At 42.2% G+C, this 18,721-nt stretch overlaps 2 protein-coding genes across 2 annotated transcripts in view; one reads left to right on the top strand and one right to left on the bottom strand.

Moving 5' to 3' along the window:
- Positions 1–296: 296 nt before the first annotated feature.
- Positions 297–16,208, top strand: N6amt1 (N-6 adenine-specific DNA methyltransferase 1). The gene is made up of 6 exons (XM_040750545.1): positions 297–477; positions 2,143–2,229; positions 2,820–2,910; positions 8,061–8,144; positions 10,237–10,378; positions 11,716–16,208. Exons 1-6 carry the CDS (start codon positions 344–346, stop codon positions 11,820–11,822), a joined length of 645 nt encoding a protein of 214 aa, XP_040606479.1. The 5' UTR covers positions 297–343; the 3' UTR covers positions 11,823–16,208.
- A 193-nt stretch (positions 16,209–16,401) lies between these two features.
- Positions 16,402–18,721, bottom strand: part of Ltn1 (listerin E3 ubiquitin protein ligase 1) — a 54,365-nt gene continuing 52,045 nt past the window's right edge. Inside the window, exon 30 of the mRNA XM_005073857.4 lies at positions 16,402–18,199. Coding sequence (XP_005073914.2) covers positions 18,137–18,199 — 63 coding nt within the window. The 3' untranslated portion in view covers positions 16,402–18,136. The remainder of the gene's footprint in view (positions 18,200–18,721) is intronic.

Raw genomic sequence — 18,721 nt, 5'->3', positions numbered from 1 at the left:
GATATTTAACAAAAAGTAAACCTAGTAATCTTTATTTTTTTCAAATCCTTACAAACTAAAAAAAAAAGAAATTTTCCAAATATTAGAATAAATCGGCAGTCACCTTAATAAAAAAAATAGCAGGAGGCTCAATATTAAGGTAGTTGGAAAATGTCCAGAAGTTGAAAGCTGATGTTAGGGGTTGCAGAATCTGTAACTATTTAAAAGTTCTAAGACAGCCCTGCAGGTTGACTTGACATAAAAAACATCGCGACTCAAACCACTCCAGGGTCCGACCAAAGCGCATGCGCAACCCCTGACGCGTGCGCACTCAACGCAGGCCGGTAGGACGCGGAAGGGGAAGATGGCGGCGCCGAGCCTCCCCACGCCGCTGTACGGGCACGTGGGTCACGGAGCCTTCAGCGACGTGTACGAGCCTTCGGAGGACACGTTCCTGCTACTGGACGCGCTCGAGGCGGCGGCGGCCGAGCTATCCGGGTGCGAGGAGGGCGCGCGCCGCAGCGGGAGAGAGCGGGGGTGTCCTAGCGGCGGCAGCCGGAAGTCTTGCCTCCTCCGGAAGTGGTGGGTCGGCCCGCTTCCTGGTGATTGACAGCAGAGCGAGGTGAACGTGCGGGCGTTGGTGCTCGGCTCTGGTGGTGCTCGGGGCCCGTGGTCACCCTGCCCTGTTACTCTGAAGGACGCAGTGCTCTGAGAGCAGCCGTACTGCAGCGGCCAGAATCAATGCGTGTCCGGAAACGCTGCTGCTTCCCGATACTCAGTGACCTCCCTAGTGCACGAAGAGCATCCTCCCACGGGCGATGAAGGAGTGAAATGTTAAACCCCCTTCAGCCTTCTCAAGGGACAGCCGGTGGCCGTGTCTTAACTACCGGGCGCCTGAAATGTTACTGCAACCGAGAACCCGAATAGTCAGTTGAGCTGTTAGAAATGTAGTTGGAACCACTCTGAAAGATTTCAGTAGTTGCTTGCATCCTCGTGTGGGAGCCTCACTGGCCTTGACTTGAAGTATTGCCCATAACTTTTTAATGACAAAAGTAGTGAATGCCTACATGTTCACTTTTCAGTGGAAGAAATAGAGTGGAGAGCGGGCAAGACGGTTCAGCTGGCAAATGTGCTTGCTACCAAGCCTGTGAACCCGAGTTCAGGCCTCAGGACCCACATGGCAGAAGGAGAAATGACTCGTGCAGGCAGGCAGAAGTGACTCGTGCAGGGTGTCCTTGGACGTTCAGTTGCAATACTGAGGACCGTGAATGCCCCCCCCCACACACACACACACAATCTAGTAAAACATTCTTGCCGAAAGGATTTGGGTCATTTAACTTAATAGCCAAGATTTGAACTGGGTTTCTCCAGAACAAAGTAGCCAACATGTTTATCCCTCTTAAGCTTTGTCATGTTTCTCGTCTATGAAACGCTCTTAAAATCAGTCCTTCGGCATAGACACTGGAGCATTTCTATCTTACGGGACACTGGGTCGTAACTTGTATGCCCAGAATAGCCCAGAAAGATTTACAACTACACATTGCATTGCAGACTGTGCTGTAAATGGCGCTGACCTTGTTACAAAGGCTTGGAATTCTAATTATTTATGAGACCGTAATGGTTATTTCCAAGAAGAAGCCACCTGGTAAGATTCACAGATTGTAGAATGACCCACTAATGGCTTCTCAGATATGTGGCTGGTTCCAAAGCTAAAAACCCTGTAACTGCTTCTTGAGTATTGCTTGAAAAGTTAAGTGCCAGGAATTCATATAAATGTCATCAAGGCCGTTAGTCATGGCAATTAAGTGGTGCTTTTGATGCATGTACACTGATGGAGGGAATAAATTTATTGGAAAGCAATATAAAGATTTTTAAGTTTAGAATGTCTGTTCTATGTCAGTTTAGGTAGGTGGAGGACTTTTACTCCTAGAATATGCTGGTTGGTTTATTTAAGTACTTCAAGGTGATTGACAATCTGTAACACACCCAAACTATTACCAGGGTTAGCTATGCAATAGTAAGCACCAAGTGGTTGCCAGAAATTGTAAATTTCCCTTATATTCCCGTGTATTTGCAACTGAATGATGCTGCTGGAGAAATGCATTGTATAGCATGAGAGTGTCTTTACGGGAATGAGCTAAGTATCTTGGTTTTTGTTCTTAGAGTGGAAATATGCCTTGAAGTAGGAGCAGGGTCTGGTGTGGTGTCTGCATTCCTGGCCTCCATCATAGGTCCTCAGGCCTTGTACATGTAAGTACGTGATGTTCGTTGGTAATATCCTGGGTTACTAAGACTGTGGCAGCGTGGGTGCGATAAGTAGACAATGTCTCTGATAGTGTGTCAGTAATCACCTAACTCACAGATTATGTTCACCCCCAGTTATAATTCCATGTTTATTACAAGCTTTGTAATTTTAGAAGCATCATAATCTTATCTCTGCTTTGAATCATTTTTTTTTCCTCAGGTAAATAGTTAGAAAATAGCTGGAAAGTTAAATTTCTTTGCAGAGAACTTGAGAAGACAAAGGCCAGGAAATGGACATCAGAAAATTTTGCTGTACACAGAACAAATGTGCTTCTTATTTCCTATGTATTTTGTGTAGCAGTTTCCTATCAGTAATTTCTTTCCATTTCCATTTTGCGGGGTGCTTAAACTATACTTAATAAATTCCTTTGGGTGAGGGTAAACAGATTTTCTTTTAGCAGTGTCTGTCATCAGTATAACAAGCCTTTGTTCTCTTTTCCTAATTTTTGTCTGTGCCACGTAGAATTAACCAAGACATTCCTAATAACTAACAGCTTTGCTTCTGCACATTATCCTGAACTCTTTCTCTGTTATAGGTGCACTGACATCAACCCCCAGGCAGCTGCCTGTACCCTGGAGACAGCACGATGCAACAGAGTCCACATTCAGCCAGTAATTACAGATTTGGTGAGCTTTAATCCTTCTTCAGTAGTACCTCTCACTTAACTGAAGGCCAACAAGTTTCAGTGCAAATAAATGTTAGTAATTAATTTTTCTTGTTTTTATGAGACAAGTCTTACAGAGTCATGTAGCCCAGGCTAGCCTCAAACTTACTATATAGCTGAAGATGACCTGAACTCTTTTTTTACCTATTTTTATTTTTAATTGAAAATTTTATTTTTGGGATTATAATTACCTAATTTCCCTCGGCCCCTTCTTCCTCCAAACCCTCCCATATACCCCTCCCTGCTCTTTCAAATTCATGACCTTTTTTATTGTTGTTACATACATATATGTATATATACATCTATATACAAACACTTGTATGCACACACACACAAACACACACACACACACACACACACACACACACACACACCCTCACTCACTCCCTTCTTCCCTCCCTCCTAAATCCAGCTCAGTCTGTATGCTACTTGTATCTTTTTAAACATGACCGTTTGGTATTAGGTAGATGTTGGAGTTAATGGAGTTAAGAAGGATGCATCCCGCAAGTAATTAACTTCTGACCATCAACAGGACCAAATGTGATATTGTATCCAGTTCACACGTGCTTAAATTGTAAAAGCTTTAGGCACAGCTAACACAGGAACGATACAGTGTATCCTTTCTTAGCTCTGAGTGTCTCTCTGGTGTCTCTAGGCACTCTACACCCTCATGGTAACCCTCATGGTAACAGGATGTTTGCATTTCTGTGTCTTATTTATTAGCAACTCCCTGTGAGAAGCAGCATCTCAATACTATACTTGGAATGAGGATTGTTTGGGCCATCTTGGGTCCCGTGTCTGAGGACTGGCATATGAAGAGTGGCTTTGACCTGGGTCATAGTCCCCCAGTCCCACTCCACACAGATCTTGTCCAGGCTGGAGTGGAAACTGAGAAGAGATAAAGTATCCGTCTTAGTTATTTTTACTTCTCTGTTGCTGTGAAGAAGTGGGGGAGGGGGAGGGGGTGGAGAGAAAAGCAGAGAAGAGAGGAGACAGACAGACAGCGAGAGAGACTGGGACTGACTTGGGCTTTTGAAACATCAGTTCCAAAAACCACCTGCAGTGACACATCTCCAAAAGGGCCCTATGAGCCTATGATGCCAACCTTATTCAGACTACTTATGGTCCTATCAACTCAAAGGAGACGTAAGCAGAAACACGGAAACATGGTCCTGGGGACAAGTGAAACAAATGGCAGCTTTGACCACCGTTTGCTGTTCATTATTTAGACAGCGTCTCACCGTATGCCAGTCTGTCGTGGAACTTTCCGTGTAGATGCAGACGGCCTTTGATTCTAGTCTCTCCTGCCTCTACCTCCCCAGCAGACCACTACATCCCCACTCTAAAAAGTTTTATTTATTTGTCGTGGGGGTGTGTGTTGAGGGAAAGGGAATATTGCCTGCACGTATGTGTCTGCACCACATTCCTCCAGTGTCCACAAAGGCCAGCAGAGGACATTGGACCCCTGGGACTGTAGTTACAGATGGTTGTTAGTCACCATGTCAGTCCTGGGAATTGAACTAGGGTCCTCTGCAAGAACAGCCAGTGCGATTAACCTCTGAGCCATCTCTCCAGCCCTCCACTTTTTTTTTAAAGAAGTTCAGTTGTTAAAGTTTCAGTTAAAATATTTTAAGGGTATTAGTAGGATTTGGATAATTTTATATTTGCAGAGTATTTTTAGTTATAACAGTGAAATGCTGTTGTTCAGAAACAAAACTCATAATAGCGTACAGCAGATGGACACAAGATACAAAATGATTTTTGTGTTGCTTTTCTGGGGTTGATGAGAAATAAAAGTCTCAAAAAGTCCAGGGTAGCTTTGAACTGTGTTTTGTTTAGGATGACTTTGAACTACCAATCCTCCTGCCTTCATCTCCCAAGGTCCGGGTTTACTAATGTGCACCATCACACTCGGCTCTGTGTGCTTCTTGACCAGCGTGTTCTTACCCTGATGGGGACAGGCTGCTTCCCTACTGCTGGTCCACATTTACAAAAGATTTGCATCTTAGAATTAACCCCAAGAGACCAGAAATTCTTTTCCTACCAAACAAAAACTAGTGTCGAGAAAGGGGCTTAGGTTACTCACACTAGATCAGCATGGTGATGTAGGACTTCTTGTTCCCCTGTCTGTAAATAACATTACATCTGGTTTTTCATGGGATAGCAAAACTTCAGACAGAATTTTTTTTTGAAACAGATATGGACACTGAGGTGTCTTTGAAAGCAGAAATGTTACTAAAAATATCTCTAGGATTACAGCATGGGCCTCCTGTCCAGCTCTAGAAACCACACAGCAGCTAAGGGACATGACTGGAGGATCTCCACCTGGAGCTAATTCCTTAGTAATGTTGACTCTGAACTAAACTGTGACTTGGCAAAGCAAGAAGTAAGAGGCAGGCTTCGGCAGACGTGTTACAGTCAACTCTTTAACATTCCAGTTACAGAAATTGTTACAGCTGTCACATGAAACGAACCCATTCTCTAGCTTAGACTACATGTTTAAAAAGTAGCAACCAGCTGGGCATGGTGGCTTACTCAGATACTCAAGACTGCAAGACAGATTTCAAGTTTAAGGCCAGCCTGGGCTACATAGTATGACCCCCTTTCTGAAAATTAAAAAGGCAGAATTATTGTTCTTCACTTTTAGTTTTTAGAATACAGTGTTTAAAGGTGCACATTATGTATTATTTCTCTACATTGTTAGTGCATACCAAATACGTTTTACAACTCCTCAGTGTCAGTTATTCTGAGTTGTATGGTAGTAAGGCCTGCTCAGTTACCTGCTGTGTGAAGTAGCTGATAGTCCTCATCTGTCTTTTTGCTGACATCATGCTGTCCTGTTTCATGTTATCTGTTGGCAAAATATCGTGTTTCATGCGAGAAAACCACAGCTTTGACTCATTTAACCTAAAGGCCCTCCGTAAGTGTCTCTACAGCTAATAAAGTCTGTGTTTTGCTGCATGAATTTAACACTTGCCGGGGGCCCCTCATTTTTCAGTTCTTGGAGATGTTAAGGCTGGAAACTGACTAGGCCTAGCTAGAGAAACCTGTACTAGACATTCAGCCCTTGGTTTTATTTAAATAAATTTGATTTCAACAGTGTATTGTTTTATCTCCAGCACAGCAGCTGTGCCTGAGTCTACTGCTGTTTCAGACAATAATTGTGGCTCCACAGTCACTGGTCCACTTCTCTGGTAGCTGCCCAGCAGGTGCCTCCTGCCCCTGCCATCAGATGTAGTTTTAACTAAAGCTGTATTGTTCTGTTTATCAATAAGACTGAGGAGTCAGAGGCTGGAGTGAAAACCTGCTAACTCAGAGAGGGTGAGGAAGTACTAGCTGACCATTCCTCTTCACTGGCTTCTCCAAACACAGCATCCTTCCACTCTACCAAACCAAACACACCCAGCCTCCCACACCCCACCCCTGCTGCCATACGCAGAGTCCTCCTTACTACTTCCTGTGCATCTCTACCCATATCCCAGATGCCCTCGGCCTCTCTCTGATTACTGTGTCAGCTATCTGCTAGCTCTACCTCCTGACCCAAGGTGGAGTTTATTTAATTAACGCAAATGCAGACTAGGGTTCAGAGCCTTAGCATATATCCCACAACAGTTTAAGATTTTTGTTCTCTTCTTTGTGTAATATCCAGCCTACAGTTGTTACTGGATAGCTGGATAGTATTTCAGGAGCCACTGTGAGTCACAAAGCAAAATCTTCTCTAGTTTCCTTATCCAGCATTTATGGATTTATGGAAAATTGTAGTTCTTTTAAGAAACTTAATTTCTTTATGAAATTGAAAACAAAGCACGTGCACCCGCACACGCACACACATACACACACACACAAGTACAGGTTATTGTTCTCCCCTTTAAAGAAGCCAAAAAAATAATTACTTCTACAAGCATAGCCTCAAAAAACAGGTCTTAGGGGTCCTCTTTGGATTACAGGTTACCAGGCTTATCGGGGTAATTAAAACAGGGTTATAGGAATCTGGATCAGGAAATTCTCAGATAACACTTCATAATATATGAATACCAGTGTTCATAACCCAGTTCAGCATATATCCAGTGCTTAGATGGTGTCATTGGAAATGGAGTAGCTTAGAGTCTCTCACACACACACAAACACAAATTTGTGGATTTTTTTCTTTTCTTTTTTTCTTGTTCCATAGAAAACTGAGCCATAGAAAAATTCAAAGATCTTCATAAACCAAATGCTGGCTGTTTGCAGTCTCTGACTGCTGTGCCCAATGCTTCCTTCTCTGATGCCAGTCAAATATTTACAAGTAAATGAAGCAAAAACAGAGTCCATCCCTGGTGTTTTGTGTTATTCAGATACATTCTATGTCATCGTATAAAACATTTCCCTTGGGATTTGGGGAGCTGCCTTAGTTGGTATAGCCTTACAAGGACCTAACTGAGATCCCAGGCATGGTGTCCTGTTTACACTTCCACCTAGCGCTAAATGGAAAGTGGAGACTGGTTGACAACTAGACTCTTTCCAGCTGACCTCCCTAGCCCAACAGTGAACTCCAGGCCACCCTGTCTCAAACAAGGTGGCAAGTTCCTTAGGAAAGATACCAAGGTTGTCCTCTGACCTCCATATGTGTACACACACACACACACACACAAGTTACAATGAGTTACAAGAAATCATTGTGTGAGTTAGCAGAGACAGGTGTAAAGCTCTTCACAGATCTACAGGGAACATGTTTCACAGAATTCTAAAAGTGAACCCAGTGTGAACACATTAGCTGTTGAGAAGAAGCCATATCCAATATCTGTTCACGCTCACAACTTTACTCATCATTAGCTTAAGTTCATATAAACTGCATCTGCATAAAAAAATTAAAATATTTTGTCTATAAGTACTTTCCTCCACTGAAAACATGAAGTATTTTTTTGGTTTTTCGGGACAGGGTAACATCTCTGGCTGTCTTAGAACTTGCTTTGTAGACCAGGCTGTCCTCGAACTCGCCGAGATCCTCCTGCCTCTACCTCCTTAGTGCTGGAATTAAAGGCATGCACCACCACTGCCAGGCTTGAGGGTATTTTTAAAGACTTACTTATTTAAATCAGAGTCCAACTTAACCTGTATTGTTGCTGCCTTCAGGTCCAAGGCTTGCTGCCCAGACTAAAGGGGAAAGTTGACCTGCTGGTGTTTAACCCTCCCTATGTAGTGACTCCTCCTGAAGAGGTAAGGCCCATCGCAAAGTAGGCATGGCTTCCAGCTGTTTTGTTTGTGAGACAAGATGAAGTTCGTCTGGCTTCGGTATCTGCTAACACCACCCCTCTGACTACACAGAGGTTGTCAGTACCAGATACTGTGAGTGACAGAAGGAAACGAATACCCATGGAAGTACAATGCATGGTTCATTTTGTCAGAATCCATGGAAGTACAATGCATGGTTCATTTTGTCAGAATCCATGGAAGTACAATGCATGGTTCATTTTGTCAGAATCCATGGAAGTACAATGCATGGTTCATTTTGTCAGACTCCATGGAAGTACAATGCATGGTTCATTTTGTCAGACTCCATGGAAGTACAATGCATGGTTCATTTTGTCAGAATCCATGGAAGTACAATGCATGGTTCATTTTGTCAGACTCCATGGAAGTACAATGCATGGTTCATTTTGTCAGACTCCATGGAAGTACAATGCATGGTTCATTTTGTCAGAATTCTTACCCAGATCAGTCACGGCATTTAAAAGGATCCATTACCATAAATAACAAATTGATAAAGCAAATTTTAACATACTTCTAATCAACTATAAACTCACCAGTGGTGTCCTCCTCAAAGTCATGGGTTTGATCCCTTTACATTATCAGAAATTGAAAGTGTGCAACCAATTCCGGCCTTTTAAGAATCTCCATGGTGAGGAGTTGGGCCAAATCTACACCACTGGCCCCTTTAATTGCGCCTGTTGTATTCTTGGGTGATGGTTCTCTGGCAGAACTTCTAAGTGTCATACTCACTTCCACTCCAAGGTGGAAGGTAGCACTACTCCTCAGTCACAGAGGGGACAGGGCTACTCCTCAGTCAGTCACAGAGGGGACAGCGCTATTCCTCACTCAGTCACAGAGGGGACAGCGCTACTCCTCAGTCAGTCACAGAGGGGACAGCGCTACTCCTCAGTCACAGAGGGGACAGCGCTACTCCTCAGTCAGTCACAGAGGGGACAGCGCTACTCCTCAGTCACAGAGGGGACAGCGCTATTCCTCAGTCAGTCATAGAGGGGACAGCGCTACTCCTCAGTCACAGAGGGGACATTGCTACTCCTCAGTCAGTCACAGAGGGGACAGCGCTACTCCTCAGTCACAGAGGGGACAGCGCTATTCCTCAGTCACAGAGGGGACAGTGCTATTCCTCAGTCAGTCACAGAGGGGACAGCACTACAGCGTCTAGAATTGTTCACTACTCCTGTAATGAAATACCACAGGTTGTCTAATTAATGTGTGGATTCCTCTCAGTCTGGAGGCTGAGACCAGTCTTGGGGTATGGTTGTGACCAAGGCCTTTGTGCTGCCTTATGATGGAGACATCACATGCTGAGAAAGAGACATTCCAAAAGCGTGGCTCTCTTAATGACCACTAACCCTCATGACCTCCTACCCCACCTACTGAACCACCTCCAAATGCCATCGGCATATCACTAGGGGATTAAGTTTCTAACACACAAACTTAAGACTCAAATGAACCTTGTGATAAAAATGCTTCAGTCCAGGCCAAAGGGGGCTCAGTGGGTAAAGGTGCTTGCCCTTGAACCTAGTCCCCAGGGCCACACGTAGAAAGGAACCTCCGAAAGACAGTCCTCTGTCCACACACACACACACACGCACGCAAAACAAATCAATAAGCACAATTTTTAAAAGTGTCTCGATTCAATAATTCCAGCCCTTAAGATATAGTCTTAAAAATCATTCAATAGCTGGGTGTGGCGGTGCATGCCTCAGGAGGCAAAGGCTAGCAGATCTCTGAGTTCCAGGCCAGCCAGGGCCACACAGTGAGTCCCTGTCTCCACACAAACACAAATCACCCAATAAGAGGCTAAAAACTAAATGGACAAAGGTTCATTACATTCTATATATTTATAATGACAGCGTGAGCCCGTGTGTGCAGCAAGGGTGGTTAGTTCATGGTCTCATTCTCAGAAAACCAGTCAGTGAAGAAAAAATTTAGAAGCCAAGGTTCATTTGTTTGGAAATATGTTCTTGTTTGGTGATGTTTTATGTCAAAAGGATTGTAATCTCAATGAAACTTCAATCAAGTCTCTGATTGGTGACAGGTAGGAAGTCACGGAATAGAAGCGGCTTGGGCTGGTGGCAGAAACGGTCGGGAAGTCATGGACAGATTCTTCCCTCTGGCTTCAGAACTCCTCTCCCCAAGAGGGCTGTTCTACTTAGTTACCATAAAAGAAAACAACCCAGGTAATAAAAAAACAAAAAACAAAAAACTGCTTTGCTTTGCTGACAACCAATGTGTAGAAACCTGTAATTTATAAAGTAGCCTGGGCTGTTGAACAGTATAATCACTGACAACTAATGTAGCAGAAGTTCATGTTGAAAGAGGAGAAAGACTTGAAAGAGGTAAAACGTTCATGTTTTAAAACTATTGTCTCCTTAGGACAGGGCAGTTTTCGCCCCTCGTGAACTAATATTCACACACAAACTGGCTTCTGTGAGTTCACCCTCAGCATGCGTGCGTTCCATCTCCTGGGCAGGTCTTACATTCCAGCAATCACAAGACTAGAAGGAGAAGACGCTACTCCCATCACGTGCAGCAGTACAAGAGGCTGCAGGCAGGCTGCTCCCAGGCTTTAGAGCTGGAGGAGACTGAAGACTACTTTCCCCTGCAAGGGTGTAGACCTTCCAGCACCATGAACACTAGCGAGTAGAGACAAAATTTCCAGTCAAGTACCAGTTAGGTTTCTTGAGTTTGGAGTCTCCAGCAATACAGTCTGACCCTCAGGACTGTAGGGTAAACAATAGCTTTGGCACTGGCCTGCAGTGTTTGTTGGGGGAGTTGGTCTATGGATCCTTTCAGCTAACTGATAAAGACATAACCCATTCATTGTGTGTGAAGGAGTTATTTGGTGCTATTTTTATAGTTCAGTCTTCTTAGTCCAGTTTTGTCTTTTCTAGGTTTTTCTTTAGTTGTGTATTTGTATGTGTGTGTGTACACATGTGAATGTATGTATGTGTACCAGGTGTGTACAAGAGCCTGAGGTGGCCAGAAGAAAGCACTGGATCCCCTGGAAGTACAGTTATAGATGGGTGTGAGCTATCATGTGAGTGCTGGGACTTGAACCAGATTCTGTAGAAGAGCCAGAAGTGCTCTTAACCACTGAGTCATCTTTCCAGCCTACATTTTATTTCCAAAAGAAGTAAACTTATTTATACTCTCTGGGTACTGTCAGAATTCAGTTGTCCATGTTCTCAGTGACCTTTCCCAGAAAGGATATATGGCAACAATTGGCACTGACCAGCTAAAAATGTGATCGCTTGCTGTAATAACCAGGGTAACTTAATGGTCCTGTGTAGTCTGAAATGGCCACCACTACAGACCGGGCCCTAAAGTCTGTTCAGAATCCCCAGAACATCTTAAAAATAAGTCTCACTTCTCTGAAGTTCAAGCTTGAGTCAGCATTTATTTGATATACATTGTTTAATCAGAGGAATTTGATGTGTTTATCATCTTAAGTTGATTGGTGATCATATATATCACCAATGATTTGATTGAATTTTATCTTTTCTTTTCATTTTAGAAGAAATTTTTAAAATACTGAAGACAAAAGGTCTGCAGGGGACCACAGCACTTTGCAGACAAGCAGGCCAAGAACTCCTATCAGTCCTCAGATTCAGCAAGCCCTAGTGTCCCAAGAGCCACCAAAGTACACGAGAACTGCCTGAAGCTGAATGCGCTCACTAGGTCTGAGACCGATGCCATTCTTTGACCAAGAAATTTTATCATAAATTTGTTCACAAAGAAAAAAGGTGGAGTCGGGGTGGTGGTGGCCCTCAAGAGATGAGGCAGGCGGACCCGAGTTTGAGGCCAGCCTGGTCTACAGAGTCCTGGTCTACAGTTCCAGGACAGCCAGGGCGACACAGAGAAACGCTGTCTGAAAAGAAAAGAAAGGAAAAGAAAAGAAGAGAAAAGGTGAGGCTGGATGAACGGCTAAGAGCGCTGGTTGCTAGTACAGAGGTTGGGGTCCAGTCTTCAGCAGCCACATGATGGCTCACAGTTACCGGTAACTCCATCGTACCAGGCACACGTGGTATACATACACACACAGAAAACAAAATAAACCCTGAAAAGAAAAAGATGTTAAGCTGGGCCATGTGGTTTTCAGGTATATGGATATTTCTGTATGTGTGCAAGTACATGTATATATTCTATTTATAATTTACGTTTTATTATGTTTACATATGAAAGGATATTTGATTTAGCATTAGCTACAATAGCAAAGTAATAAGATCACCCTAAATGTCCATCAGAAAGGATACTAGTTAAACCTCAGCTATCCATTCTACGTCCAGAGAATACAGTCATGAAACCGGTCACTGGAGACCCTGAGCCAGAGGTTCCATGGTGCCTAGTTACAACTGAGTGCAAAGAAGCAACAGATGAATTTTATCCCATACATGCTGTTTTGAAAAGCCACCTGGGACAGAGAATTGATGTGTGCACATAACAAAGGCTTGGGAGGGAAGCTGCAGGAATAAGAGAACTTTCACTCTCCTGTGATGGCGTTTGTTTTATACAGTGGCAATATTAAACAGTACCATAAACAGGATGAAAACTGCATCTGACAGGTGTGGCTTCATTTTTTGGACAAAGTAACATCACTCAATGACTGCTGTCAGGAAGGTGTCTTTTTCTCTCTAGACATCCATAAAAGCCCACCAGAGCCAGTCATGTCATCCAAAAAGTCCAGCCACACACGCCTATGGAGGTGACCTCAGATGACAATTTGCAGGGATTCTGGCCACCTTCCCTCTCTGAGATACTTCTTTTAGGGGTGGCTACTGGTACATTGCCTACACCCTGTGAATAACCCTGTATCCATATGGATATAGACGCACTGACTGAATTCAGTGACTTAAATGAATACACAGACAAAATATTTTTTCCCCTTTTTGTTTTTTGTTTTTTGAGACAGGGTTTCTCTGTGTAACAGCCCTGGCTGTCCTGGAACTCACTTTGTAGACCAGGCTGGCCTCAAACTCAGAGATCCTGCCTCTAACTCTCAAGTGCTAGGATTAAAGGCGTGGTGAATGCCCAGCCAGATATAACCTTGTAAAGATGTGTATGTGAGAGTATCTGCCACATGTGGGCCTATACCCACGGAGTCCAGAAGACAGTGTCAGATGCTCTAGAACTGGGATTGCAGGTGGTCGTAAGCTACCCAACACAGGTCCCCTTGAAGAGTAGTAAGTGCTTTTTAGCAAGTAACCCACCTCTCCAGTCATGTGTCTATAATTTGAAAAGTAGGGTGTGAATGAAGTTGAGATATAAGGAGGGTGAGGGGTGTTTATGACTAATATACATTATATATATATATATATATGTAAATTTTTCAAATAATACACATGATAATCCTCAGAGTTCCTGATAGAGTAAAGTGAGGATAACATGGTGATCAATATTCTCTATTCATATCTGCCAAGATACAGTGTCAGGCTGACAGCCATCGCTTAAAGCAAGAGCAGTTGTGATATTAGCAGGGTCTTGCTCCAGAATCCAAAAGACCAGCAACTGCAGTTTATCCTAGGGCCTGACAGAGCCTTGTCTGCCATTTCCACTGAATTTGCTGGACCACATGGCCAGAATGCCAGAACAGCTCAGTGGGGAAGGAGGTTGCAGGTGAGACCTCTCAGGTGCTCAGGAACACTTGTTTTCAACCTGTGGTATTGCTGCCCATGTGCCACATTTGGGGAGTGGACAGCTGCGTGAACACCTGTTGGCTTTGGCAAGCTGCCCCAATGGAGGCTCCAAAGGGGAAACTCCACCACACTGAACTGTCAAGAATGTACAGGATCAATGATTTTACCTTGTCTGCAACCTATGTCAGCTACAGTTTCACAGCTGGCAGGTAGACTCAAGCGCCTGCCCAAGAGCAGCACACATTATTATAGCACAGCAGCTGGAAGGAACACTGGTGTGTCTCCATCAGTGTGGGCCTGGCCTGGTCCATACCAAGTGTGTGCTGTGTTAGAGAACAGGAGCTGAGAAAGAAAGCCCTGGCATGCCTCCTCTGGTATGCATTATGTTCACCAGGCTGCTATGGAGAGAAAGCATTTCCATGTCTCCTGCCGATGTTGAGAAGAAATGAAATGAAATAGTGTAGTGACACGTGAAAATGCCATAGTTAACCACGACTTCATATGCTAATTCAGTGAAACTAAGCTGTTTCTTACCCTCAAGTACCCTATTGAATCTATCAAAGACACAATTACAGGATGCCTTGGTGATACTCAAAGGAGTCTATATTAAAGTTCACAGTAAATAAGTCAAAGCTACCAGAAACAGATGAATGCCCCGAATAAGACCTTTTGTAAGGAACACCTACAAATGGAAAGAGAAATTATAGACACTGAAGGTGTTCACCACAGAAAGGTAACATTCCTTCTTCCTCTAATTAGAAAAGAAAAAATGAAAGAAGAGTTGCATTATAGACCTGTAAGGTAAAGCTGGGTGAGGACAGAAGAGCTAGTGGCCGGGAAGGAACAAAACTTTAGAATGTTGTGATGCCTGCTGTCAACAGGCTACATCTGGAGTTAACTAAAACTCAAGTGGGTAAGCACGGCTATGCAGGATTTTTCTTAATCATTTGAGGTAGAAAGACCCACTTTAAAGCTGGATCTTTTACGATGGGAAATCCACCTTTAATCTGGGCCACACCTTCTGCTGGGGCCTACATAAAGGACACGGAAAGGAGGACACTTGCTCTTGCTGGCAAGTCCATTCCTTCACTGGCATGAGAGCCTACTTTTGGGTTCTGACACAGACTAAAGACCAGCTGAGACACCCAGTCACATGCATTGAACAATTACTAGGCCTCCCATTGGTAGACAGCCATTGTTGGACAACAGTCTATAAGCCATTTTAAACTATGCATTTATTCTATAAGTTCTGTTCCTTTAGAGAACCCTGAATAATAAAAACATTAAGATGAAAAATATGGCTGAAACAAAATGGAAAAGAATGATCAATTTAATTAAATTGGAAAATTCTGTAAAATTAAAGTTACACACCATGTTGAAGACAAGCTATTAAAATATGCCTGACTAGATAGTAGAGCATTATGTGACTATTAATTTAGAAATACAAGTAGCCTAATAGAAAAATAAGCATAAATTATGGACATGTTTGTAAAATAATGACCAGCAAGAATGAATGAAACTAGGTCTCCCCATAGTTAGGGAAATATGAATCATGACAAAGATGACAGGAGATGCAGTGCAGGTGTACAATGCTTGCCTAGCTCACAACTCTCCCACTAGAAATTGGAAATTTTCATTAAGACTAAGCACGACTGACAAGTATGACCCAGAACCCTCTTATTGTACTAGATGCCCCATGTAGTCAAGTGAGAGAGCAATGTGACATCATGTAACCAGCAGTTTACACATCCTGCTACCTGGAGTTCTACTGTAAGTCCTGCGTCCAGAGCACCTGCTGCATTTGCTGAAGAAAGGTGATAAAGAATATACCCTATAGCACTTGCTCAAATTAGCAAAAATGGCCGAAATAGGCATTAGGAGGATTGGTCGGGATGATGCTAAATAGCAGCTAAGTGAAGGAGCGAGTAGCAAAAGATGAGACAAGTAGGAAAGCCGCATATTATTTATGAGTGAAAACACAGCATCAAGTATAAGCCTCCAGGAGGAAGGAAGTGCACAAACTTCAGAACAGTAACCTAGCTCTGGGGAAGGAAGGAGAATGGGTCAGAGAATACAAAAGAGTAACATTTTATTTCTTTAAAAACCAGAATCAAATATGGCAAAACAGTATGGGAAGAGTACAAGAACTTATATTAATTACTACTTTACGAATATTTGAAATATTTTGTAATCTGAAAGAATTTAATGACACAATAATTATTCACACCATAAAAACTTATCAAGTGTTAACATTGAAACCACAGAAAAGCATATTCATATATTAAATCATGAGAGAAAAAAGAATTAAACTTTCAGGCTCGTATCCTGTCTATAAGTACCATCAAAACTAACTAAATAAAACCTGAATGTGGAATTCTGTATTTGTCTTGCTTCTAGGCTTTCTTTAGCATAGCAAAAGTAGTGAGCTGCCAACTCTTCACACAAGTTTTACAGAATGTATTCAGAGTCCTACCTTAACCTGCCGCCTCCCATGGCTGCTGGAAGCCAAAACCCTGCTATTTTGTCTTTCTTCTACTTGGACTCTGGGTCAGAAGAAGAACCAATACTGGAAGGGTTATAAACAAAATTTTATTGTAAAACCACTTTTAAAGGCAAAGAATAACTTTTACAGGGGGATTACACAATCCTTGAGATTACTGTGTCAGAGGCAGACAGAAAGGTAAGACAATGTTTTAAGGGGTTAAGAAGAGGTAGTAGAATTTTGATATCTACACTTCACTCTGTCTCTGAACCTCAAGACTGTAAGATAAGTACTACACAGAAAAAAAATCAGAAGATAGACAAACCGATGCTGCATCTGTAATCCACACAGTTGTTACTCTGAACTGTAATCCTGACCAAATTCATACTATTTCAATAACAGCCGTGTTGACCAGTTGACGGTAAGCAGCAATTTTATTTGACAAGAGTTGCACCCTTCTAATCAGACATTTGCAGAGATAAACCAACCTTTTAGGTGCCCTAACTACTAGATATGAAATGGAAGACTGTGATAAAATTAGTCTAAGATCCAAACTTCCATACCTCATACTCTGGATATAGTTTTTAAAGACAATGATACTGTAGCCAAGGCAATTTTTTACTTGTTTACACACTTCAGTCTATTAAAACTTCATTTCACCAGGATTGGTGGCACATACCTTTAATACCAGCATTTGGAAGGTAGAGGCAGGCAGATCTCTTGAGTTCCAAGCTAGTCTGGTCTACATAGTGAGTTCCAGACCAGCCTGGAGCTACACAGTGAAATCCTGTCTCAAGACAAAACAAAAGCAAAAAACCAAAGACTTAATTTAACTTAATACTAAATCCTTCATAGAATTAGTTAGCTTCCCCAGTTCCTGATTTGGTGTAACCGTGGCCAGTAAGGATAGCAAATTTTGTTTGCAACATTTAAAGTCTCCTACAATATTTTTAATTACTGGCTTTCCCACGTTACCATGCTTGTAGTAAGCATGCTTGTCTGTTCCTTTCTGATAGATAACTACCACTTTACTTCACAAACAATCAAATAACTGCTTGCCTCAACTTTCTACTCTGGAGACTCACTAAACTGAGTAACAAATTCACTCACAAATTTACAACCCGAACCTCATTAACATATAGAAATAATTCTTTCACAAGCAAAAGGTTAATGTCATGGGTATAATTTATAAATTGCACAATTCTCGACAGAGCTCCTTGAGTACAGTTCATTCTTCCATGTGATGTTTCAGCGTGTGCTTCAAACAGCTGAGTACGGATGTTAAAATAGCTTAGTGTCACTTCATCCTTAAAACAAGCTGTGAAAACCAGAATAATTTTCCCCTCCCCCAGAATAATTTTTAATTTTTCCACCATCACTACCAAATCTTAAGTATTATCTATACATGTAAATCAGCTCTCAATTCATTTTGCTTTACACCTGGACTGTTCTACAACACAGACCAACAAACTTGATGATTTATAAGTTATAATATAGCTAATGCTTTCACAAATTTCAGTTCTATAATTTAGGGTATTTTTGAGAAGAGATATATTTATTTTTAAATATACAAAGAGATTAACCATTAATATAAATATTTTCTTTCAAATATGTAATATTCTCTTGTAAAAGAAAAATGTTTCCAAAGATTTACAAAGCAGCCTCAAGAGAAGTGAACCCGACTGCAGGTCACACTGACAGAGATGGCAATTCTGTCATGCTCACTGGCTTCCTTTTGCACGCCAGTACTTCAAGACGGAGACAAGCCCGCTGCCTCTGGTTTGACCTACCGCAGGGACAACGTACAACTTAAAAAACACTCAGAAAAAGGTCTCACGACAGAGTGGACAAGTGGATTTGTTGCTAGATGTAAACCATTTGTACTGAAAAAGAAAAGGTTTTATGTTAGAACAAATTTTTAAAGGTTTTATCATATATATAAATATATTTGTCATATATATATTCATACATATATATGGTAATCTGTAAATGAGAAAATGAAAATGGGAACATACTAAGAATTTTGCCTTCCCATCTCCAAAATTAGCATAAGTAAATGTTCTTTCTAGGCTACACTGTGATCTCTTGGCCCTACATACTTAGGCTCACGCATAAAACTAAGGTAGAAGGAAGATCTATGAAGAAATGAACTCAATGTCATTCTCAATATGATGTTTACGAAGAGCAAACTAAGCCTCTCATATGGACGGCCCAAGTCACATCTGCAAAGGAGGTCTACATCTCACAAAACTGTCAATCCCTGAGTGCTAAGAGGTCTATGAGAATACCCACTCATTAAAGTGCTTTGATGTTCCACCTCAGTAAATCACTAATAATCTTTTACAGATTTTGAAACTTCACTTCTTAATGCCTCCTATAGGCATATACGATCTTCCCTTAAATTG

The sequence above is a fragment of the Mesocricetus auratus genome, unplaced genomic scaffold (genome assembly GCF_017639785.1).
Source record: "Mesocricetus auratus isolate SY011 unplaced genomic scaffold, BCM_Maur_2.0 Super-Scaffold_100008, whole genome shotgun sequence".
Classification (NCBI taxonomy): Eukaryota; Metazoa; Chordata; class Mammalia; order Rodentia; family Cricetidae; genus Mesocricetus; species Mesocricetus auratus.
Note: the sequence above shows the minus strand (reverse complement) of the source record. Positions and strands in the feature narration are given on the sequence as shown.

Bases quoted from the DNA above. Each gene is read 5' to 3' on its own strand.
- N6amt1 (XM_040750545.1), top strand. From the start codon at position 344: ATGGCGGCGCCGAGCCTCCCCACGCCGCTGTACGGGCACGTGGGTCAC. The intron at 478-2,142 runs GTGCGAGGAGGG...TTTTGTTCTTAG, and splicing joins GCGGCGGCCGAGCTATCCGG to AGTGGAAATATGCCTTGAAG. The intron at 2,911-8,060 runs GTGAGCTTTAAT...TGCTGCCTTCAG, and splicing joins AGCCAGTAATTACAGATTTG to GTCCAAGGCTTGCTGCCCAG.